The following is a 23626-nucleotide window of genomic DNA, read 5'->3' as shown; positions in this document are numbered from 1 at the left end:
AACGGTCAGGAACAATGCAGGACTCTTATGAGTGCTTTCACAAAATAGAAAACTCAAAAAAAACTTTCTACACCCGTTTGAAGAAAAGATGAAACCATGCAGGCCCCAGCGAGGATCGAACTCGCGACCCCTGGTTTACAAGACCAGTGCTCTAACCACTGAGCTATGGAGCCTACCACACCGCCATCGTGCGTCACGTAGCGTAATGAACAGCAGAAAGCGAGGCCATACACTGGTCTTATATAATTCCTTGAGGACTAACCAGGAACTAACCATTTATCGCCCCTCTGCGATATTTGAGATAAATCCTGCTCGTCGCTGAAAGTAGCATTTATGGCAGTGTTTGCTGTACTTTTGAGTGTCGGCGCAACAGTTGCGACATGGCTCCTCGTTTGTCTTCTCGTTGCGTTTCTCGCCTACTGTTTTTATGTGAAATACATCCATATGAAATATGACCACATTCCCGGGCCGCCGAGGAACAGGTAAGCCAAGTTCGTGGGAACGTTAGCATTAGCTTTCGACAACGAGCCGCAACTCCTTGTTTTTTGTCCCTTGAAGTTTCTTGTTGGGACATTCGCCGACGCTGGTGACCATTATGAAAAATGACAGAATTGTACACAACACAATTCTGGAGTGGTATGTCTATTTTTTTATTATTATTATTTCTTGATTTTTTTTTTATTGTTTGTTTGTTTCTTTTTCAAACTTACTTACATCAATTCTTTGTCGTTCGCAGGGCCGAGACTTATGGGCCCGTTTACAGAATGAACATCCTGCATTACATTATCCTTGTTGTGACCTGTCCAGAGGCCACCAAGGTAAAAACATTAGATACAACCAAATCCTTCTTCTACATTTTAACACTTTGTATAGATTCAATCACACAGAGTCATACATTTATTTTTCAATTTCAGGAAATCTTGATGTCCCCCAAGTATCCCAAGGACCAATTCCTCTACAAGCGGCTGTTTAATCTCTTTGGCCAAAGGTACCATTATTATTGTCTCTTGTATCTTTTTGCATGCACACCAAAGAAAGAATCAAACTGTTAAACTGGTTTGACTAAAACTGTTTAAGAACAATCTTAGAAGTGTGGCGCGCTTGTGTGAATAGTCCGCTGCACTTGGACACCGCAAAATGAAATCCGGTACAACCAATTCACCTCAGAAGTCGCGTAATTGGTAAAATACCTGGAGAGTAAATGTACAAACTGCTACTTTAAAGTCTCAGAGGGTTGCTTTAAAGAACGCTAGTGAACACAAGGCGCAAACATTAGGCCAGAGGTTATGACAAACTTCCTGTTGCTGCAATTACAGCTGTAAGTCCTACGTCTCTTACCAGCTTTGCACGTCAGATGCTGAAATTGTTAATCACACTTCTTGGAAGAAAGAATAATTTCGGTCTCGTCTGATCCGACTTTGTTCTTCCCCATCATTTCAAATCTTTTACAATACATTAAAGTTTGTGGTTATTTACATTTCAAATGATATTCTTGCCGTTTCCTTTCGCCCAGGTTTTTAGGCACCGGTCTGGTCACGGCAATCGATCATGAGTCGTGGTACAAACAACGGCGCATCATGGACCCTGCTTTTAGCACTTTGTAAGTTAGTCTCTGAACTGGTACCCAGAACCAGTCACTTATCCAGTTCATTTTGCACAACACGTCTCTCCGGTTTCGATTTGTCCTTCTGTCTGGTGACAAGAAGCCTGAGAGGCTTTCCCGGCGTCTTCTTCATGGGACGTTTCTCAGTCTGAAGCTTTTCTTTCAGGTACTTGAGAGGCCTAATGGGCACCTTCAATGAAAGAGCAGAGAAACTCATGGATAAGCTCTCTGATTTAGCTGACAGTAATACACAGGCCAACATGCTTCAACTTGTCAACTGTGTCACGCTCGATGTCATCGCTAAGGTAGCGACTGTATTAAATCCTCTCCTTCGACGTAAGACTATACTGTTGTCGTTGTAAATATGCGTTGCTTTAATATATTCCAGGTTGCGTTTGGAGTTGATTTAGATCTCCTCTCCAACAACTCGCCTTTCCCCAAAGCCATCGAGACTTGTCTGAAAGGGATGGTGTATCAAGTCAGAGACTCTTTATTCCAGGTAACGCTTTAGATTTGTTTCAAATTGAGTTTGTGCGAACAAACCCACTCCCCTCCCCCCGCCTTACATCAAAGTGAAACTGATTCTGCCGTTCCAGTTCAAACCAAAGAACTGGCCGTTCATCAGCGAGGTGAGGAAAGCCTGTCGCCTGCTGCGCACCACCGGAGCTCAGTGGATCCGCGACAGAAGGACGGCCATGCGAAACGGAGACGACGTCCCGAAGGACATCCTCACTCAGATCATTAAAACTGCTGCCGCAGGTGGTGATCCGGTCTCGGTGAAGGATGAGATGTAGAGTTATTTGGCTTTACAAATTGTGTGAATCCACACTGCTTTCTTTTTAATCCTTCATCTTTGGACTGCTCCCTTCTTTTGGTCACTATCTTCCTCTATCTCACCCTGTCCTTAGCATTATATTCTCACGTTAGCGGCATTGTTTCTAGACAATGCTTGTCTCTCTTGCAAAGGAGAGCTTCAGTTACAGCTCTCTTGACATTGCTTTGACCTCAGGTACTTAAACTCATCCGCCTTCAGTAACTCCTCCACCTCTTACAGTATTTTGGTTTCTGCATGAACCAGCCATTTCGTAAAGAATTTTTGTTAGTCGCTGTTTCCAGATCGAGCGGATAAAAACGTCTTTTTCCTAAACAACACATGCCAGGGTTGACTTATGGCTGACATGTCTGTTGCTTTTGTTACTGCAGAGGAAAATATGTCTGAAGAGGATGAAGAGTTTATGTTGGACAACTTTGTCACATTTTTTATTGCAGGTAAGTTTTGTGTTCTTTTTTCTTGGTGCAAGAAATGTATTTCATTCATCACTATCCACTAGGGGGTGCTGTAGCATCATCTGCACACTTCCATCCTGCAACCTTTTTCCTCTTTTTTGATACACATTTTTTTCTCTCTTCCATGCATCTACGTTTGACCTTATACGAGCACACATCTTACAACGTAGAGTGTTTACTTTGAAACTTGGTGTTTAGGTCAAGAAACGACGGCCAATCAGCTCGCATTTTGCATCATGGAACTGGCAAGACATCCTGAAATACTGGATAAGTAAGGATAAAAGAAAAAAAAGTTTGCAATATTGGGTAAAGCAAGTTTATTTTTTGTAATAATGTTCATAATTTTCAGAGTGACCAAAGAAGTAGACGATGTCATCGGGATGAAACAAGAAATAAGCTACGATGACCTGGGGAAGCTAGTTTACCTCTCACAGGTACGCGAGAGACTCTGGATGCCTAAACACCTCCTCACTGTGTTTTAGTGAATCAACACGCAATCTCGTTTAAGTGGTTTATTCAATATGAAGAGTTCACATCTGACACTGAAGGTGCTGAAAGAGACGCTGAGAATCTACCCGACGGCTCCAGGCACGTCTCGGGATATCCACACAGACATGATCATCGACGGCCTCCATCTGGCTGGAGGTTTTACCTGCTTGGTGAGTCTCTGATATGTCAGATCCACGATATATATATCTGGTATAGCTGATACGTCAGATATAGTATACAACAATCTTACCAAGTATTTTTGGTCTAGTTTCTTGTGCAAATGTGTTAGTACATTTACTGTAAGAGAAAACAAACTTACAACTGGTACTTTCTCACGACAAACGATTGACTTTCGTGTGATATTTCAGCTGAGCTCCTATGCAATGGGGAGGATGGAGAAGTTCTTTAAAGAGCCTCTTAAATTTGATCCAGACAGATTTCATCCAGATGCTCCCAAGTAAGTTGAAAAAAATAAAAACAGACGTAACACGATGCCAACTTTACATTTCTTTTCGAGAAAGGAGGACATGTTTTCTCTCTTCTCTTTTCACAAGACCCTATTACTGCTACTTTCCCTTTGCCCTCGGCCCACGGTCATGCCTGGGAAAGAACTTTGCTCAGGTGGGTTCTGACAGAACAGCAGAACAAAACTACACCTCGCTGATTTACACCCCTTGAACCTTTTCTCTTTCGTCAGCGCTTTCATTCAGATCCGCATGACAGATCGTAACACGGCGAAATGTGCCGTCCCGGCTCAAACAGACTCGGTTTGTTTTCAGATGGAGGCTAAAGTGGTGATGGCAAAGCTGCTCCAGAGGTTCGATTTCAGCCTCATCCCAGGACAGACCTTTGACCTCCAGGACACAGGCACCCTGAGGCCAAAGAGTGGAGTGATCTGCACCGTCAAACACAGGGAACATAAAAACTAAGCGACGCTAAAAGTTTCTGCTACTAAAATCAAATGAAAAATAATCCTGACTGTTAGGTTTCTTCTCCTGCCTCAGACTCTTGCACTTTTATTGTTGTGATTAAGGAGTGTTTTTATGTAAAGTGAAAAAATAACTTGTCTTTATTTAATTAATATTTTCAACAATGCTACACCTTTTGTGCCTCTAACAGCAACATATGAAATGCTATCAGGACGCATCAATAAAACTCACTGTTGTGGTAACTGATTAAATGCACTCTTTGATTTCTTTCCATGTGGTCAAAGTTTTTTTTTCTATGTTGTCTGCTGAGTTTAGATTTTTCTGAAAGTGTACACACGTGTCAGCAGAATGAGGTAAGGATTTCATTTTGACTTTATCATGGAAATCTTTTTTGACCGCTACTGCACAGTCCCCTAAGTTTACATGAGCAAATTTCGGTCATAAAGATACTGGAACACGAGGAAGCGCTCGGTGAATAACTTTCTAGCAAAAGGTCAATTTAATCTAAAAAAAAAAAAAAAAAAATGTTTTTGGGAATACAAATAAAAGGATCAACTGCAGGTTATTTTCGTTTTTTTTCAGCAAACTTTGAGCAAGAAGGCTGAAAGGAACAAAAATTGTGGTTTCAGACTCATTGTTAAATTCTTTTTTGACTGAAAATTTGAAAAACTTGTCAATGATTGTGCACTAAACTCTGGAACATTATGGCATGTATCTATTGATTAAATGTGTGTCATTTATGATGCTTTTTTGAAAAAAGAAGGATCAAGTTCAAATTTAACATGAGTGGGAAACGTAGGAGGCAAATGTGCTTTCAGAACAAGGCTGTGGAAAATTCCCAAATGTTGCCTCTCCCAAAACCTCTTCATCTAGTAAACTGAACAAGAAGAGGAAATTCCACGTCATATCTGATCGCTGAAGTGATTTGCTCTCTACAGCACCACCTGCCTGACTTGAAATGCAGCGTGAACTTTGATTAGACTTATTTCTGAATCAGAGTTCAGAGGGAGTGACCTGGATTTTGGATCATTTTTCACTCTCCGTCAGCAAGCTCTTCGCTCAGTTTGGGGAAATGGCTGTTTTCCACCTCCTCTTGGGTTTGCTTGGCAAAGCCCTCATCCTGCTGTGCTGTCTGCTCGTCGTCGCCTTCCTGGGTTACTGTCTGTACATCAGGCACATTCACATGAAATATGACCACATACCAGGGCCGCCGAGGAACAGGTAGAGCCAAGCGGGTTCGGTGTTTGCTACCGGTCTCTGCAAAACATTTCCTCTGACTTCCTCTTTTTTTTCCTTTTTGCACACAGCTTCTTCATGGGCCACTCGCAAATCCTTTTGAGGATTATGAAAAAAGATGGACTAGTTCATGACAAGTTCCTGGAATGGTAAGCACAGGAAGTTCACACAGAACTCTGGTCCACTCAGCTTTCCGGGAAAATGTCTGTTTCTCTAAAAGAAAATCTCTAATCGGTTTACAGTTTGAAGGACTTTAGTTACATGTGTGCTTTCTTCAACAACAACAAAAAAAATAATAAATTATTAACATGTCATTTTCAGGTCTGAGACTTACGGACATGTTTACAGGTTAAATTTTCTCCATTACGTTACTGTGTGCGTGACCTGTCCCGAAGCAACAAAGGTGAATATGTGTGTGAATGTGTGTGTGTGCGTGTGTGTTGCAAGAGAAACGGTGTGAGAGTTCAGGAACAGTGGAGGCGTGTCTCTGCGAGTGTGAAACCAGAAGTAGGTAAATCTGTATTTATCCTGTATTTCATTGGTTCTTGTTTCAGGAAATCCTGATGTCCCCAAAGTACCCCAAGGACAAATTTGTCTACAAAAGGCTCTTCAATCTGTTTGGTCAAAGGTTGTTCTTACATTCATCGAACATAAGAAAAAAAACAACAACACATAAATAAATAAATTTGGTGCTGTTATCCGTTTAGTTTGTGGACCAGAAGTTGAAAGCATTACATTGAAGCTAATCCTTTGGTTTTTACAGGCTTTTTGGCAATGGCCTGATAACAGCTCGGGATCATGACATGTGGTACAAACAGCGCCGGATCATGGACCCCGCCTTCAGCAGCTTGTGAGTCATTCAGTCTCTGTTTATTATTTGATCTTTGAATAACTGTATTCAGGCATAAGAGAACAAAACATTCACTTTAATTATTTATTTTTTTTGGATAGACCTCAACCAATCTCCCTCTTGTGCCCCCTTGCCACCACCACCACGTTTCATATTTCCAACTTCTCATGGCTTATTTAGCTTCTGTCACTTTATAATGTTATCCTGTCTTCAAAATCATATTTTTAGCGTTGGTCTGATTCCATTCGGCAGTGACCAAACGCTTGCTCCCACAAAGCCCCGCCCATTTCCACAAAGCTCCTCCTTGAAGCTGCGCCCTGCAGCTGAACTTCAGCTTCTCCTCCAGACTAGTCAGAATTAGCAAACACCTGTTGGAACTGTGAGTCTGCTGAGCTCACCAGGTGAACTACTTCTCCGTGAACTACTTCTCCACCACAACGCTTCCAGGGAAGCGTTGTGGTGCCGAAGGCGGAGTGTCGGAAAGAACACCAGTCTCTTAAAGACACAGAGGTTTTTTTAAGTCGCCTAGTCAAATTTATTTTAAGTCGTATGTTAAATATACAGAATTTTACAGCTATAAAACAGCACTTTGTACCTACAAAATACATTATTCTGCCCCTTTAAGCTACTCTCTCATGAAGGACGTATTTGTAGAGAGCAGCAGTATAATGTGTCTTGTCAGCAAATTCTCCCATCTGAGAGTTGGATCTCTTTAGCTTATCCAGATTCATCATTGGCCTCTTGGTTGCTTCCCTCATTCAACCGCCTGAAAGTTTGTTTATTCTTAGAATTTCCTGCTGTCATCCACAGCTCCGTGTTTGTCTATCACATTTAACCCCAATAAACTCAGCAATGCATCGATGAGAAGTTGGGACGGGATGGGGGAATGCAAGCAGCGTGAATATGTTTGCAAGGTTTCGTCTGTCCCTGACGTTTCTTGGTTTGCATCTTTTCTTCCAGGTACTTGAGAGGCCTAATGGGGACCTTCAACGAGAGAGCGGAGAAACTGATGGATAAGCTCTCAGAGTTAGCTGAAAGCAACAAAGAGGCCAACATGCTTCAACTTGTCAACTGCGTCACCCTCGATGTCATCGCTAAGGTAAAATCCAACAAAAATCCTGAGGTAAACTCTGACCATCCGGCTTAAAGAGATAAATGTGTCTTTCCCCTTAGGTCGCTTTTGGGATGGAGTTAGACCTCCTAAAGAATACTTCACCTTTCCCCAAGGCCATCGAGACTTGCCTAAAAGGGATGACGCACTACGTTAGAGACGTCATGTTTGAGGTAGCAGTTCGGTTGTAGAGCAAAAGACGAGCTCTTCGACGGTCGAGGGTGCTATAACTGGTGTTTGCTCTTCCAGTACAACCCCAGGAACCGAACGTTTGTGAACGAAGTGAGGGATGCCTGTCGCCTGCTGCGTACAACCGGAGCTCAGCTGATCCAAAAGCGAAAGACCGCCATGCAAAACGGGGAGGATGTTCCAAAGGACATCCTCACACAGATCATCAAGACTGCAGCCACGGGTGAGAATGAAAAGATAAATGTTAAGAATAACTGTTGCTCCAGTGCAACGTTCATCATTGGGCAATTGTACACAGCTCAGCATGTGGGCTACTTCCGACAGTATCCAGGATGTTGGTTGACTTGTCCATTTTCTCCCTATTCCAGAGGAAACCATGACAGAAGAAGATGAGGAGTTCATGTTGGACAATTTTGTGACATTTTTCATTGCTGGTGAGGAGTTTTGGTTCTTTGCCATGGTGGTTCCTTCACTCGTAAAACTGTTTGGTTGATTATAAACCTAGATTTGATATCGACTGATTCTCCTCTATGATAACTTAGCAATTCATGTTTGGGTTATGGGTTTGAGTCAGCATACCGGGATAGGCTATTATCACCAAAAGTGGGTTAAAGTGAATCACTGAGTTAGAGTAGGCTTTTGACTAATTGAGTTTTGGATCGTTGTAACGTGATGCTTTGACTCAGTTATGCTAAAATCGCCTCTTTCTTTTTTAGGTCAAGAAACAACAGCCAATCAACTAGCATTTTGCATCATGGAACTTGGAAGACATCCTGACATCCTCGAGAAGTAGAAACTAAAACTTAGCTGTCATTGCTTGTGGTACAGTTAGTGAGCCATGATGTTTACGCCGTGTTTATGCTTTACAGAGCAAAGAAAGAAGTGGATGATGTCATTGGGATGAAACAAGAAATAAGCAACGATGACCTCGGGAAGCTAGTCTATCTCTCACAGGTAACTTTTAGCTGCTACTTCTATCTCTTTAAGCATCAAATTTCCATCCTTATTGACGAGTTTGTTTCTGTAATTGTTGCTCAGGTGCTGAAAGAGACTCTGAGGATCTACCCGACCGCTCCAGGAACGTCCCGTGACATACTGGAAGACATGACTATCGATGGCATCCGCATACCTGCAGGAGTCAACTGCATGGTGAGTCCTTTGCTGCTGAATGTACCTCATTAGCATGAAAAATGTGAATCATTGCAAAACTAAAGGCACAATAAAATCACAACAGGCAATGAAGGTGAATTTGTGGCTCCACTTAAACTTATGACTTTGCACACCGTGACTTGAATTCATGGATCTGCTTTTTAGTCCCTTTCAATGGTCTTCGTACCACTTGAACTTCTTCACACTTTCTCTCATAACAACCACAAGCTCCATTGTACTTATCTGGGATTTAAAGTAAAACGGTCTCCCTTTCGTCATTCTGGCACTCTTGTACTCAGTTTAGCAGCTATACCACTGGGAGAATGGAGAAGTTCTTCAAGGACCCTCTGACATTTGATCCAGACAGATTTCATCCAGATGCTCCAAAGTAAGTAATACACAATTATCGCATCATGCCGGGTTTCGTTTTTCTTTTCTTTTTTTTTTTGTTTTGGTGTGACTTTTGCACATCTTTTTGTGCCAGAAAGAAGAAGTAAATATTATCTCTTATCTTGTTTTACAAGGCCCTATTACTGCTATTATCCCTTTGCTCTGGGTCCACGGTCCTGTCTGGGTTTGAACTTTGCTCAGGTGGGTCAGACGGAGTGAAGATGTTGTGCTACCAAGAAATACCAATGGTACCTACGAAGTTGAAAAAAATAAATAAATAAAATACTTCTGTTTTTTCAGATGGAGGCTAAAGTGGTGATGGCAAAGCTGCTCCAGAGGTTCGATTTCAGCCTAATCGCAGGACAGACCTTTGACATCCAGGACACTGGCACTCTGAGGCCAAAGAGTGGAGTGATCTGCACCGTCAAACACAGGAAACATAAAAACTGAGCGACGTTAAAAGGTTTACAATGGAAATCACAGCAATCCATGTATGTCTGCAAATTTCTTTGTGTATTAAAATTTGTTTGTGCACGCATTAATCTTCCAGCTATTTTTGCCGATTTAAAAACCTAGAAAAGTTTCTTTTTTTGGCTGAATCCCTGTAATTTGACTTACTGATAACGAACAGATGAGGGCGCTGTTAGCCCATTAAGGAAAACAAAAAAAAAACCACAAAAAAAAAAAAACACAGCTGAACAGCAAACTCCACTTCAGAACTGTTTAAAACAGATCTACCCTGTCAGCAAATTACAGAGGCTGTAGTTGTGCACCAGTGATGACATGTGATTGTTTTGCTCAGTCCGGACTAAAACCACAGACTTTATCACTTTCTCATGTACTAATGAAAACGCTGTGGCTTGATGTTCACAAATGGATGAAACCAAAGATTCAATCAGTTTTTCACTCCTTTTCCTGAGACAGTGCAATTTCTTATCCAGTTTCATGGTTGCAGTTAATGTGATTTTATGTGTACTCAAATTTGCATCATGCGAAAGCCGGGTTACAAACACATCCCCCGCATGTATTTTGTCATTTTTAAACATGCAACTAATTTTACCGTTTCTTAAATTGCTTTAATTGAAACAAAGGATTGTTTCAATTAAAGCCAGTTGGGAGGATGTCTAACATCCTCCCAACTGGATGTTAGACATACAAAGTTTCTCCTTTTGCCTTTTTTTCTTTGCTCTTTTCTGTGTATCAGTCCTTTGCTAATATTTGACTTCATATGTTTTGCTTTTGTTCCCTTGAATTTACAATAAATAAATATATAATTTTCGTGTCGGTGAAATTTTCAAGTAAGTTAGCTTAGCAAATGGAAGCTTGTACATTTTCTGCACTTCATGCTTTAATGTAGACACCGTTATATAAAATTTTCAGAGGCTGCTGCTAAGAAACAATTCATAAACAGTGAAAAATCCGAGCATTGTAAGTGCAGGACTTGCTCATGCTGCTGAAGTTGACATTAATTCTCGATTCTAGATAAGAAAATCTGTTTCCTTGTGTAATTAAATTCTTACCCAATGCCAAAAATATAAGTGTAAATAAGATAAAATGAAGCACGCAAAAATAAAATAGGAGTGTGAACTGCGCAGAATGTGAATAGACTGTGTGCATATTTGTGCATGTAATGTGCTACATTAGCTGACGTGTGCAACATTCAGTACCGAAACAGCGAAACAGGAATTTGACAAAATAACAAAAAGGTAGCAATGACGAATATTTATGCTTTGAATCACTCTGGCAAGACATGAAGGTCAGACACAAAGTAGGCAAGAAAAAAAAAAAAACAGCAACAAACAAGACTTTAGGCGTGATGTTTTTGGACAGGTAAGTCTGAAATAGAATTCACAAACAACAAAATAGAGGACATGTTTGGCATAAAAAATTAATTCCAACATTCCAGGAGAGGAACCTTATTCCAACTGTGAAGCACGGAGGTGGAGGCGTCATGGTTTGAGGATGTTTCGTTGACAGGGGGACGAAACCACCATCGTTGAATTCACCACAATTTCTACCGGGCTGTATGGGCAAGAAACCGGTCAAAACCAGTCAAATTTCCTCAGATTTATGTCAAAGACTAATGGATTTCATCTTACTGAAGTCATTTTAGCCAGAGGAAGTATCTTAGTAGCAACTCGCTAACTTACCATTACCTGAAACGATTTAAATCTTACTCTCTCTTTTTTGTGTGTGTGTGTATGTGTGTGTGTGTAGTGTGTGTATGTGTGTGTAGGTGTGTGTGTGTGTGTGTATGTGTGTGTGTGTGTGACATTTAGGCCCTAAATAAGCAATGATTAGACATGAACCTGTTGTCATTTACTATAAAAATAAAAAATAACATTATTTAATGGAGTGTAGAGATTTTCTTAGACATGTCTGATTGTTTTCAGATTGTGGAAATGCATTAAGATCATGGTTCACTATGATCAGGACTTGTATACTTTTTTTAGTCTTTCATAAACAAAATCGACTTATTAATATGAATGCAATTGTATATTTATACACAATCATCAAATATAATGAATAGTTGTCTATAAATTACATACAATTCATATAAATCATACATATTTATAGAATTGCATATAAACTTATCCATTTACATTTTAGAGCATTTTCAAACATTTTTCAACCCGTTTTTCCCGTGGTGGCTTGAACGCACCCCGCGCTGTTGCTTTAAGAGGGCCGAGCTTCCCCAGCTCAGAGTCTGAAGCGCACTTTTTCATCTACCTGCTGCCTTGCCGCTCTCCTCCGCCTTGATTGGCCCTCTGGAGCCAAATCCCCTTGAATGATTTCAAACCCGAAGACTTTGGACACAGAGGAGGAAGAGGAGGAGGAGGGAGGAAGAGGAGGAGGTGTTCGCTGGAAACTGGGCAGGGTGGAAGAGACGGAGCCCTCTCAGTCCAACCGAACGCACCATCTCATGACAGAGGTTTATATCCGCGGACAAAAAGCTGTTGCTGGCGGCTGGCCGCGTCCAGACGGTGGGAAAGGTGGACAGACTCGGACCGAATTCGCCTTGGCGCTCTCTTTCTTTCATTCTTTCTCTCTTTCTTTCCTTTTCGGTCGTTGTTTTTGTATGAGCGCTCGAGTGGAGTGATGTCCGGCGCGGGTGGTGTCTAAGCTGTGGGACGCGGTGTGCTGACCGGACTCGTCGCTCGAGACTAACAGGACCGGACCGGGAATTCCCTCCGAATAAGTATCCAAAGGCAAACAGTTGACTAGTGGAGAAATGGGAGTACCGGCAGTTGTCTCCGGGCTCCATTGAGGCTTTTCTTTACCGGGTCAAAAGGGTTTAGGGGGGGTAGAGCGTTCAGCTCGTGCACAGGTTGCCATAGCATCACATTCACATCTTCCACTCCTTTCAGAGCCCAGGGGTCTTCACGTTTTGGACAATGTGCTCGTTTCTCAACACCGTTCCTCAACTCGGGTCGGGGTCCTCGCAGTAAATTCCGAGCCGCAGGATTCCACGCACTGAGATTCAGAGCCACAGTCATGGCCAAGAATCCCTCGGACGGGGCCAAGGATGACCTGAGCCAGCTGACGGACGATGACCTGCTGCGTTGCAGCAAAGAGGAACTGGTGAGGAAACTGAGGAGGGTGGACGGCGAGAAGATGAACTTGATGATCGAGCACGGCAACATGATGAAAGACATCAACCGGCGGCTGCAGGTGCACCTGCACGAGATCCGCAGCCTGAAGGAGGTCAACCAGAAGCTGCAGGACGACAACCACGAGCTCCGGGAGCTCTGCTGCTTCCTGGACGACGACAGGCAGAAGGGCAAGAAGCTGTCCCGGGAGTGGCAGCGCTTCGGCCGCTACACTGCCAGCGCCATGTGGAAGGAGGTGGGCGCCTACATGATGAAGCTCAAGGAGCTGGAGGCCAACCAGGAGAGCGTGTTGAGGGAGAACTCCGAGCTCAAGGAGATCATCCTCATGCTGGACGAGGAGAGGAACGGGGCCGGCTCCAGGAGCTCCATAGACAGCCAGTCCAGCCTCAGCAACCTGAACGGCGGCGCCGGGACGGTGAGGGACGTCGGAGACGGGAGCAGCACGTCCAGTACGGGGAGCGCGGGCAGCCCGGATCACCACAATCACAACCACGCGCACAAGCCCACGGAAAACAGCAAGATGCCCACCATGAGGAGGTCGATGGATGACCTGTCAGCTCCACATCATCACAGGAGCATCCCCAACGGACTCAACGGTGAGTACATTCAAGGGGGAAACTTCCTAGTCATGCACTTGTCAAAAACCCCTCTTGTTCTTGAAATTCCAAATCATAGTTGCCATTTGGAGGTTGTCAGAGGGCCCGGTGGTGCTGGATGCAGCCTCTCCTCTCTGACTGCCCCAGGGCACCTGTGGCTACTATCCAGTAGCCTGCCATGTGAACAGGCGCCTGACTGAATGTAATCTGAAGTGCTTTGGGCCCCTCTGGACTTGATTAAGCACTGTACAAGGAAAGGTCACTCACAATTACCTCTTACCATTGAGTATCTTGGTCTACCTTTATCGTCATGCTCTCTTCGGGGTGATAAAGGTGGATACTGCATCCCTAAAAGACCTCCCCAGTCCTGAGCTAGCCCATCCTCTGAGGTCTGCCCTGATTTAGGTCAGTGCACTCTTGGTTCTCAAGAAGCCTTAATAGCTTTGAGATGAGGCGCTGGCGATCGCCGCCGTCTCTGTGATTGAAGGAAGAGAGAGCGTCTCTCTTCTTCGGGCCCGGTTGACATGCGTGGCACGGGCCCAGACATCGATGTCCTTGCGAAATCTGAATGCATGACCAGAAAGCCACAAATGCCCTGATGGGACATGAGGACACTAAGCCTCGTTTGGCTCCTCCGTGATCTGTTTAGCGAAAGGAACAAACTGCTTCACTGGAGTGAAAAAAAAAAATAAATAAATAAAAACAACACAGCTCCCTGTCTCACTGAGGCTTTATTTTTTATTTACAAGGACAGGGCAGCGGCATATAGGAGCAGGACTCGAATCAGGTCGCGAGGGCGCATGTTATCCATCAGACATTCCTGGAGTTGTGTGCTTGATAAAGCCGTGCAGGTAACAGATACAAAAAGAAGATGAAACTGCGCGAGGGAGATCAGAGGAAGCCCTTAATCCAGATATTGTCACGTGCAGCAGCTAGGGCAGTTTTTGACTCCTGTTATGTAACCTCACTATTGTGCCTGCGGTGTCCTAGAGCCGCTCCGAGCTGCTGTTTCAACAGATGTGTGTGACATTGTTTGGCCCAGGGGATTTACCACAGAGTCCTGTACGGTCCTTGCGTTTATCATGCGAAAACCTGAAACGCCTGTGGATTTTATTGGCATGTTAAGTGATATAATGTGCATCAGTATGAGTTGGAAGATAATTGATACGTGGCATCACAATTATATGCAGCCCAACTGAGTCAATATGTAGGAGCACCATTGAAGTTACCAATGCAAAACTTTTTGTTTTGCAAAATATTAGCAGGTCATACTCAGACTGAATTACCACATTTCACAGTTAGACTTTAACTAGACCTTTGCAGCACTTCATTTTGCTGTTATTTATGCTTTATTTGAGCTTGTTGCCCTGCTGGAGTCCTCCCCACGCCCCTGGACTGCCCTTCTTTCTACCCCATCAGTCTTCTAATCAACTCTGACCAGATTCTCTGTCACTGCTAAAGAAAAAAAATCCCCACATCTTCATGCTTCCTCCACCATGTTTCACTATAGGATCACAGGTTCTGAGTAATGTGCAGTTTCAGTTACCCACCGTAAACTGTGCTTTGGCCACAAAACTAGATTTGTGTGTCATCCACCAAACTTCATGCAGGACTTCTTATGGCTTCTTTTTTTCTAATTTGAATATAATCACACACAGGGACATTATTTACCAACTGCACACCTTCTTGATTGGTTGCACTGGGTTTTTATTCAGGGTATCAGAGTTAATGGGGCTGAATACAAATGCACTATAACATAAATATAATCAGTAGTTTTGAAGAAAAATATTTAAATATGCAAATACGTTCATTTCTGTCAATTTTATGCTATCTGGTATAACACATGGTGCAGCCTCACAATTCTGTCATTCTTGTAAATAGATGAAATTCGAAAGGAACGCAACTGACATCTCCTCAGATGCCATTTGATAACGGCAACAAAGCAATCCTCCCCTGATGCCGCCTCGCTGTTTGTTGCACGCCAGATCGCTGGGAGAGGAAGCGCGCGGATCAAAACACAGTTTTCCTCTTCAGTGAATAATTCCCTTCAACACTCTCTGAGATAGAAACCTAGGCATGACACAGGCTTCTCGACGTGCCAGACTGGAGGGAAAACCGTCTTCTTCTCCCCCCCCTCCCCGTCCACTGGGAAAGATTTACTCAGTTGGCTGGTTGAAATCTGAGAGGAGGGACTGTGTTGTGAGGTCGGATCTCCCCCCATGGTGTGAGGTCTGGAGTGGCTTTTATTTAATGCTGTCCAAATGCCACAGGCTCCCCTGGGCATTCAGGACACCAGCGCCGGGATCGCCACTCAAATGCTAAATGAACAGCATCTGTCCGCTTGTGAGATGTATATACAGTCAGAGAGGAGGAAGAGGATGTGAATAAAATAAGTGTTACTACAGGGTGATGCTTCGCTTTTGCCAAACAGAACCTTTCTCTGCTGATTTTAGTCCTATTTGCATAGGAAAATTTCTATCTTTTTGAATGATAAATGATCCAAAGAGGAGTCTAAGCAAGGGGTTCTAGGTAGATTTTGGGGGGAGTGGCAGGATGACAACAAGGGGTTGGTTGGGACGCTTTGGAGAGGCACAATGGGGTTTCCTGGAGGGGCTATTAAGCTCCATAGAGGCTGAGTTTTGCAGACGTCCCACTGTCTGCTTAATTGAATTTCTTGAGCTCTGACACGTCTGCCCAGCCCTTCTCTCCTTACTTTGTGGTGAAGAGTGACGACATCTGTTTAGAACAAAAAATGTAGATAAATCAGCCAGGGCCGCTTTGAGTGCCATGCCACGAGTTTCGTAACCTACTGCATAATCATAATAGGCTTTTCGAAGTCTGCAATCAATTTTGGAAGCCATGGAACCCGATTCCACTCAATGACAGACTGATTCGCAGGCTGTCGCAAAGAATTTACATAAAACTCCCTCTCAGAGCCTTAAAAACTGAACTGAACACAGCCCAGGATTAAAACAAAGTAGCCAAGCGAGACGGGGTGCTTCGACGATGTCCAGATGAGCTGCTGATAAAAATCCCCTCTTGTAATAATGCTTGTTGACCTTTAGCAGGCCTTAAATGTTCCCATAGCCTTTTAGCCGATGGTGGCTTTGGAAAGCAGTATTTGTAGTTCAGCAGATAAAAGTGCTCGGAATAAGGCAGCCGATTCAGTTTCTCCAAGTGAGATGAGAAAACATCTCACTGGGAGAAACATAGTCTATCAGCATTTTAGAAGCAGAAAACTTGGGAGTACTGTAGTATTCTGCCATTGTAGGATTCTAACAAAACTAATAAGTACAACACTAATTTAGGAATTGCTGCAGCCATGCTTTGCTGAACATAACGCAACCTAAAAATCAAGTTTTTAAAACCTTGGACATACTGCTTTTATATGTCACTGCATTTGATGGGTGTAACATTTAGGTATTTATTGATATCTGTGTAACATTTTGTCTTAAGTATTCCCTTGGAGTTTGTACTCAGCTCTTCCAATGTCTATAGAAACGAACCCCTTCACACTCTACCCTGCTCACTACTTGTGCTGCATGCAGAACTCTCAAAATACGGGCATTTAGACATCCGACCGCAAAGACGAGGCGAAACTTCCCGTCAAGCAGAGTAGCCTGAAGGATGGACTCATAAAAAAATAACTGGTGCATTGGCTTTCTTTTGGATCCTGGGTGATCCCATCTGAACAATAATAATGTTGATTGCAGACTCTGAATGTCTTTTCAGAAAGTCTGAACTATTTTGTTGGCGTTGTGATGCCATTTTGAGTGAGACTATTTGCTGTTCCTACAAGAACCGTTGGGTCTGTAGTAAGAATCTGATGGGGGAAAAAAAAGTTCAGGAATGTTTTCATGACACCATATAAATCAGGGTTTTAGCGTGGTATGCCTTGCTACGTGTTGCTGTTTTGACAACTTTATTGATAGGACATGGGAGGTCTCAAAGTGTATAAATCTTTGATTATCTTTATGGCAGACTCTTACTGCTGTCAAGGTTGGGGATTGAAAATGTCTCACATCACTCGGTTTTTGTTGAAACATTTAAACAGACTTATTTGAGTTTACAATAGAGAAGGTGAGTGGCCAAACCCAATCCTTTCAAGTACTGAAAGATTCTTACTATTAGATTTTACTTTATTATTATTTTTTTATTTCTTAGGATTATGCAATGCTTTCCTTGGCTGTGACCAGCATGAAACCACATAAATACTAAGAAGGGGCAATTTATGGATCAGTAGTTTTATCACCATGTCCTCTGCAGCCATATTATTACAGCATGACCAGACTTCAACCCCTGACCCCTAACCTTCCCAACCAAATCCAGTAGCACCCAACCTAGACATTCATTGGGACATAGTAGGGGGTGTTAGGGATGCTTTCAGGGGTTATCCAGTCTTTGTATAACCCAGGCAAAAGCTGTCTCCACATTCTTGGCACAAGCTCAAGCTTGTTTGCTCAGCCACGACTGCTCCTTGTCTCTGATCCTCCTTGTGGTGTTCATGGACAGGAACTCAAGATAGTGTTGGAAGAGAAGAAGATATCCGTCTTGGTGTTTTGTCTGTGAATGACATAATAGGGAAAGTTTGATCAGGGCATGGTTGGTCTTTTGTGGTCTCTCATAGTGACCTGTCTGTCCTAACCCTTACTGATGGTCAACGGATAGAAATCATTCCAAAAAGAACAAGAACTCTGATCAAGCGGGTGGAAGGAGCTGCCTCTTGTGGAGTGGATTAATTAAGAAGCTCCATTATCTAGAGAGAAGCCACAGCTTCTCAACATCAAAAGGATTCACCTTCGGTGGTAAAGCATCTGGATTAAGACGCTCCTGGGTGCCTCCCTTTGGAGGTTGTTCAGGCTCATCATACTGGGAAGAAACACCAGGGAAAATTTAGAACTCACTGGGGTTACCTTCATGACCCAACCTTAAAAATACAGGAGGTCCCATGTCTAAGGTTGGATGGAAGGATTTTCTGGCATTTATTGCAGTGATTTTATTTCATGATAATAATCTTAGATGATTGTACTCAGTAAACGTTGCTTATTGCGTGGGATAATTTTAGTGTCTGGACTATGGGGAAGGTTCTGTTATTATAGGCCAGTAATTTATTTTGTAAATTACTGTTTTTTTGTCTCTTACATAAATGGGTTGAACTTTGTCTCAACGGCAGCCGAGCCAGAGAGCCAACTATTACTTGACAAGTAAGCAAATTGCCTTTGCTGGGTCAAAAAGCTTAGTGCAGATACTAAAGGCACTGCAGGGGCAGGCATCAAACTTTGTTTTGATCACTACCTGAAAGCAGTCATCACAAAGTGTCTTGGCTTTAAATATTTTAGCAATAAGCTTATATTCTCACTTTCTTTTTCAGACCTATCAGCTCTTGCAGCTATATCTGGCTCTCCTCTCGGAAACCAGTTGGGTTGGTGATTAACATTCATGAGACATTTTCATAAGACTTTATTTGAAGTATGCAGTGTGACCTGGAATATATGTTCCTCTGGAAAGTCAGGACTCCCTCAGTCAACACATAGTTCCACACATTAGACCCAAATTAGGTTCAAGTTTGACCTTTTAATGAACTTGTAGAGTAGATATGAAATGTTTCACTTTCCCTTTGCAATGCCTTTCACTTACTGTTCTGTTTTCACTTACATCCTGTTTTCAGGATGTATTTGTGTATGTTGGGGACATAAGTAAATAAAAATACAGCTCACTCAGTGTGTATCTATGTGAGTTTTATCATCAATTAATTTCAACAACTCAAATTGTTTGACATTTAGGCTGGACTAAAGAAGTTCCCTTTGGATGCAAAGACCTTCATTAATAATCTTACCAACTTAACATGGGGAAACCTATTTCTGTGCTGTATTGAAAATTCCAGTATGTGTTTGGGGCTTTTCTTTGCGTGTACCAATCAAAGTCCAGTGTTGGAATGCTGTGTTTGGCTTAAATAAGCCTTAGTCACACCCGTGCATTCCTGAGTTTCTATTTGAGAACTCCTTTCTTTCGGAGGAAACCAGTGGGTGAGCAACACAATAGTGTTTTCTTCTAGGCAGCTGTTTCAAGTCTTTGTGTTGTATGTCTGGATTGCTGAAAAAAAAAGAAAAAAGACAGGTCAACTAAGCAGGAAAAGGATGTTTCGGTCGCCAATATCCTGTTTGTCCAGTCTCATGTTCAGGTTTCTCTGCTCAAAGTATGTAGACAGGTTCTTGTAATCCCCCTTCCCTCTAGATTACTCAGACCTTTTGAGGTGATCCTGAACACATACCTCCATGGTGGAAAGTCGGCAGCTGCAGAGATCAATCTAATCTATGGAAATATCAAAGACAGATTAGGTCTTGTAAAAACGTGTTGGAATTGCATCAGATATGGTTTTAAGTACTTCCCTGGACATCTCTGGGCTGTTTCCCTGCGATGCTCTCTGTCTGCTTGCCTGTGTGAGGCCTGGCTGATAAAACACAGATAATAGAGTGCGCACACACCCAGACACACATACACACACACACACACAGTAGAGGTTACGAGAAAGAGCCACAGGGGAAACTCAGCTGTGTACTGTCAATGAAAAGCTTGCCTGTCAGGACGTCCCACATTCCAGGATAAACAAAAGAGGAAGTGGGTCTCTCTTGTCTTTGTGACACAGCAGGAATAACGCAGTGTAGAGAGACAGAGCGAGAGGGTGGAAAAAAAGGAACCTAGTCTCCAGATTTCTTTTTGAACTTTGGTATCAATGTCTTATCCTACCTGTTTGGCAGACTTCTCCAGTCTCTCTTTCTGTGTCTCTCTTTCTCACTCTTTCGCACTCCGTCTGAGTTCATCTTTCTCACAATTCCTGTGAACCGGCTGTCTCATCCGCTGTCCTATCTGTCCCATCAGCACAGCAGCCAGCCGACAGAATGAGGTTACGGAGCCAGTGTGAGTTTTGCCCTGCACGGACACGGCCATGCTCGGAGAGCTAATGCAAGGACAGCTAATCCAGAAATGAGTTCTCCAAATTAGATTTAAGCAACTATGTGTTTGCTGCTTTTTCTCTTCCAAAGACATCTAAAATCTTCTAAGATATGGCATTGTCAACTTTTTGAAATTACTGAGGATTTTTCACAACACCTATAAGATCAGTAAACTGTGAAGGGGTCATTTTAGGTATTTAAACAAGCTAAAGATCCTAGACTTGGTAAACAAAAATGGTTTACCAAATCTTACATCAGTAGTTCACTCATCAAAATACTATTGAAAACCTTTTGACTTAACTGTGCAGGAGTGTACCCAAAGACTCTATTGTAGAATGATTGGAGAAGATTAAGTGATGTCCTGGTGGCATAAGGAGGTCTTGAAAGGTTTGTTAGTAAAGGTTACACTCTAGGGTCTGTCCAAAGCATTTATGTCTTAACCAAACAGGTGTACTGAAATTAGAGTGTGGATTGTGAGAGACTGAAATACATAATGAGTAGAGGCTTCACACATCTGTATGTAATTCTCTCCAAGGCTATGTCAAGCAACATTTTGTTCTTTTTATCCTTAAGATACCGGTAAGTTAGGAAGTTTCAAAGTTTCTCTCAGGAACAGACTTTCCTCCTTCACAGCAAGGCACATATTAAGGTTCTTGGCTCTTTCCGCTCCTCATCTTTGTCTTCGTCTTTGTCTGTGCTGATCTGAGTGGACGTCCTTCTTTACTGATCGCTGGGCAGTGCGCCGCTGGAGGGCTTGGGTGGTGCTCAGTTGCCAAGGCGACAGAAATGATCAGTGGGGCGAGTGGACGTCACCCACGCCCAGCCTCACGGTTAGTGAAGCGGAAGGGAAATAAGACGTAGGGGGATGGGATAGGTTCGGGCATAGTTGCCCTCCATGCTGACTGACCCGTGCACAATGATTCAAGCTCCAACCATAGGTTAGTAATAAGTGTGTTCTTCCTGCGTCGCCATTACTCATAAGAGGATCCCAGAGTGCACATTTGTGGTTTACTCAATGCTCTTATTAAAATGTAAAATACTTCTCTACTAATCGTTGTAAGGCAGAATTGTGACGTTTGTTGGATGTCAGTGTATGCTTTAACAGGGAACAGTTCAAATATCTGGGTGTTTTGTTTACGAGGCATTATAGGATGAAGTGCGAGATGCATAGACCGAACAGTCTTGTTAGTAATGTCTTAGTGTAAAATAAAAGGGTGAGGAAATCTGACTATGTCCGTTCCCAGATACAAGCTGAAGGAGCTCTCAGCTTTAGTCAGCTTTGGTCAAGAAACTCTGCAATCCTTGGGGAGCTTGAGGTTGAGACACTACCTTTCTGCACTGACAGGTCCGTTTTCTGCTTGAGCATCTGATCAGGACGTCTCCTCAACATCCCCTTGATGTTTTCCAAGCAAGTCCCCTGAGGAGAATCAGCCTTCTCCTTGTGCTGACAAAATGCCTTATTAAAAAGGCCACATTAAACAGACCACAAATACACAATAAGTTCTTTGTAGTTTTAACTTTTCATGACTGCACACTCATCATAAAGTTTTAAAGTATAGAGTTTATCTATTGAATCCCGAGAGAGACCTAGAACTTGTTGGTGGAATTTCAAATCTCTTCTGATCAACGAACACCCAGTCAAATTAGATTGCACCCAAGAGTTTCAAAATAGTTTATCTCAATGCGCAACTCACCGGAGTACTTGGTTACAAAGAAAATTAAACTGAGATGCAATGGTTTCAGTGTACCGATACAAAAAGTTTAGTTTCTTGGACAGGATTAAAAACCAATGCGTAGGCACAGAGAGCTAAATCAATTCATTGTTGCACAGTTTTTCCTGATCTCAACCCATGAAGCTTTGGCACCAGTCAAAATGAAACTTTGTTCCGCATCATTTCATGTTATGCAGTTAGCTCACTGATGCTGAACTGAAAGAGAAACTCTTGAATTGAGTATTTGCTGATGAACCAGCGTTCCTTTCTTTTTGTACAAAATAATAACTAAATGTAAAGTAGCTGAATACATTTTTCAACTTCTAAAATAAGAGCTACTAACCCTTATTGCTCTTCATAAGCAAACACAATTCATGTGAACTTGGACAGAACACCTGGTTGTTCAGCGCAGCATATCCATTTCTTGTCCTCTGTAATTAGCCTGACCTTACCTGACTTTGTGGCGGATTACTTTTCTTTACCCTTGGCCAGTGACCTATTGATCTGTGCCACATGCCCGATTGCAGTAGGCCCAGACCAGCTTATTGTGGATGCAAATGACAGAGACGAGGAAGAGTTGGAAAGAGTAACTGGGTTCAGGTGGCACGGCGACGATAATCCATTTGGGGCAGAACCTAAAGCTCACCATCAGCAGTTTGATTCTGTCTATGCAACACAACCACTGACCTTCAGCTGCAGCTCAGTCCCAGGTTGCCAGAAGTCAGCAGCTCGAGCCGAGAAGGAACATTTGGATTTTCTGCCTGTCAGCTCTTTGGTTTGGGACGCTGTGACACTGGTGGAGTCAGCAGAGGTCTTTCCCTTTACCTTAGTTTTTACAAAGTGCCGTCACCTTCCTCCGACCCCCCATTCTGACGGCAATAGATTTGGTTTCTTGAGTGCAAAATGACCTCCGTTTCTAACATGACACATAAGTCGTCGGACCAGGGATTTAGAGTACCCATTGGGAATGTGTGTGGAATACGCTGTGGCAAATAAATATTTGAGCGCCTCAGCAGCATAAATTCACCGCATAGCTGTTGCGCACGCAAAAACATGTGAAACCGGCACTGGATCGCTAAGATGGATGAGATAATTTGGAGTTTTGACGGTTGGCTGAAGCATCTGGAATTAATTTTACATTCTGCAGCGCTATTGCTCCATCCCCTGGAATCTTTTTTCCTTCTATTTGGATGGTTTCAGGTATCATTTCTTTGCTGTTCCGCGGACCAATTTCCCCTCGCAGGCCAGGGTGTGTAACAAAACATGTGTCTGCTTTAGTTTGGACTGAGGGTAAGGGTGCACCTCTCTCTCCTTCTCTCTCTCTCCTTGTTCTTGATACTTTTAGCCTGGGATGAGGTCGGGACATTTGGATGACAATCGGAACCGTATGTGAGGTGAATTCAGAAACTGGATCCCCTGGAAGGCAGGGAGTTTGAAAGGGTTGGAATAAAGGGCGAGCGTTTTGTTTACGCTTTCAGACTTTAGGTAGTAAAAGTAAGAATGTAGGTAGTCTGTTTAGCG

At 42.9% G+C, this 23626-nt stretch overlaps 4 protein-coding genes and 1 non-coding gene across 8 annotated transcripts in view; 4 read left to right on the top strand and 1 right to left on the bottom strand.

The window, feature by feature from the left end:
• The window catches only part of ism2b (isthmin 2b), a 52860-nt gene that overhangs the window by 21207 nt on the left and 8027 nt on the right, over positions 1–23626 (top strand). The window lies entirely within an intron of this gene.
• Positions 101–173, bottom strand: trnat-ugu (transfer RNA threonine (anticodon UGU)). Its single transcript has one exon. It is a non-coding gene; the product is annotated as a tRNA-Thr (tRNA).
• Positions 134–4550, top strand: LOC129368917 (cholesterol 24-hydroxylase-like). The gene is made up of 15 exons (XM_055044069.1): positions 134–482; positions 559–636; positions 737–818; positions 915–988; positions 1514–1600; positions 1770–1908; positions 1992–2102; positions 2200–2362; positions 2807–2872; positions 3089–3161; positions 3240–3324; positions 3439–3549; positions 3748–3836; positions 3934–4000; positions 4159–4550. The coding sequence occupies exons 1-15, from the start codon at positions 334–336 to the stop codon at positions 4306–4308; spliced, it is 1524 nt and encodes a 507-aa protein (XP_054900044.1). The 5' UTR covers positions 134–333; the 3' UTR covers positions 4309–4550.
• On the top strand, positions 5298–10511 carry LOC129368916 (cholesterol 24-hydroxylase-like). Its single transcript, XM_055044068.1, has 15 exons — positions 5298–5529; positions 5616–5693; positions 5866–5947; positions 6099–6172; positions 6308–6394; positions 7355–7493; positions 7568–7678; positions 7755–7917; positions 8063–8128; positions 8411–8483; positions 8564–8648; positions 8733–8843; positions 9143–9231; positions 9368–9434; positions 9534–10511. The coding sequence occupies exons 1-15, from the start codon at positions 5381–5383 to the stop codon at positions 9681–9683; spliced, it is 1524 nt and encodes a 507-aa protein (XP_054900043.1). The 5' UTR covers positions 5298–5380; the 3' UTR covers positions 9684–10511.
• ccdc85cb (coiled-coil domain containing 85C, b) overlaps positions 11855–23626 on the top strand; it is a 48094-nt gene continuing 36322 nt past the window's right edge. For 2 of the 4 annotated variants that reach the window (XM_055044072.1, XM_055044071.1), the window contains exon 1: positions 11855–13440. In XM_055044072.1, the coding sequence (XP_054900047.1) occupies positions 12729–13440 (712 nt within the window). In that variant the 5' untranslated portion in view covers positions 11855–12728. The remainder of the gene's footprint in view (positions 13441–23626) is intronic. The other 2 variants (XM_055044074.1, XM_055044073.1) reach the window with 1 other exon arrangement.

Source organism: Poeciliopsis prolifica, unplaced genomic scaffold (genome assembly GCF_027474105.1).
Source record: "Poeciliopsis prolifica strain line A6 unplaced genomic scaffold, Auburn_PproV2 SCAFFOLD020, whole genome shotgun sequence".
In the NCBI taxonomy this organism is placed as follows: Eukaryota; Metazoa; Chordata; class Actinopteri; order Cyprinodontiformes; family Poeciliidae; genus Poeciliopsis; species Poeciliopsis prolifica.
The sequence above is the reverse complement of the archived record's forward strand: the minus strand, read 5'-3'. Positions and strand labels throughout refer to the sequence as shown.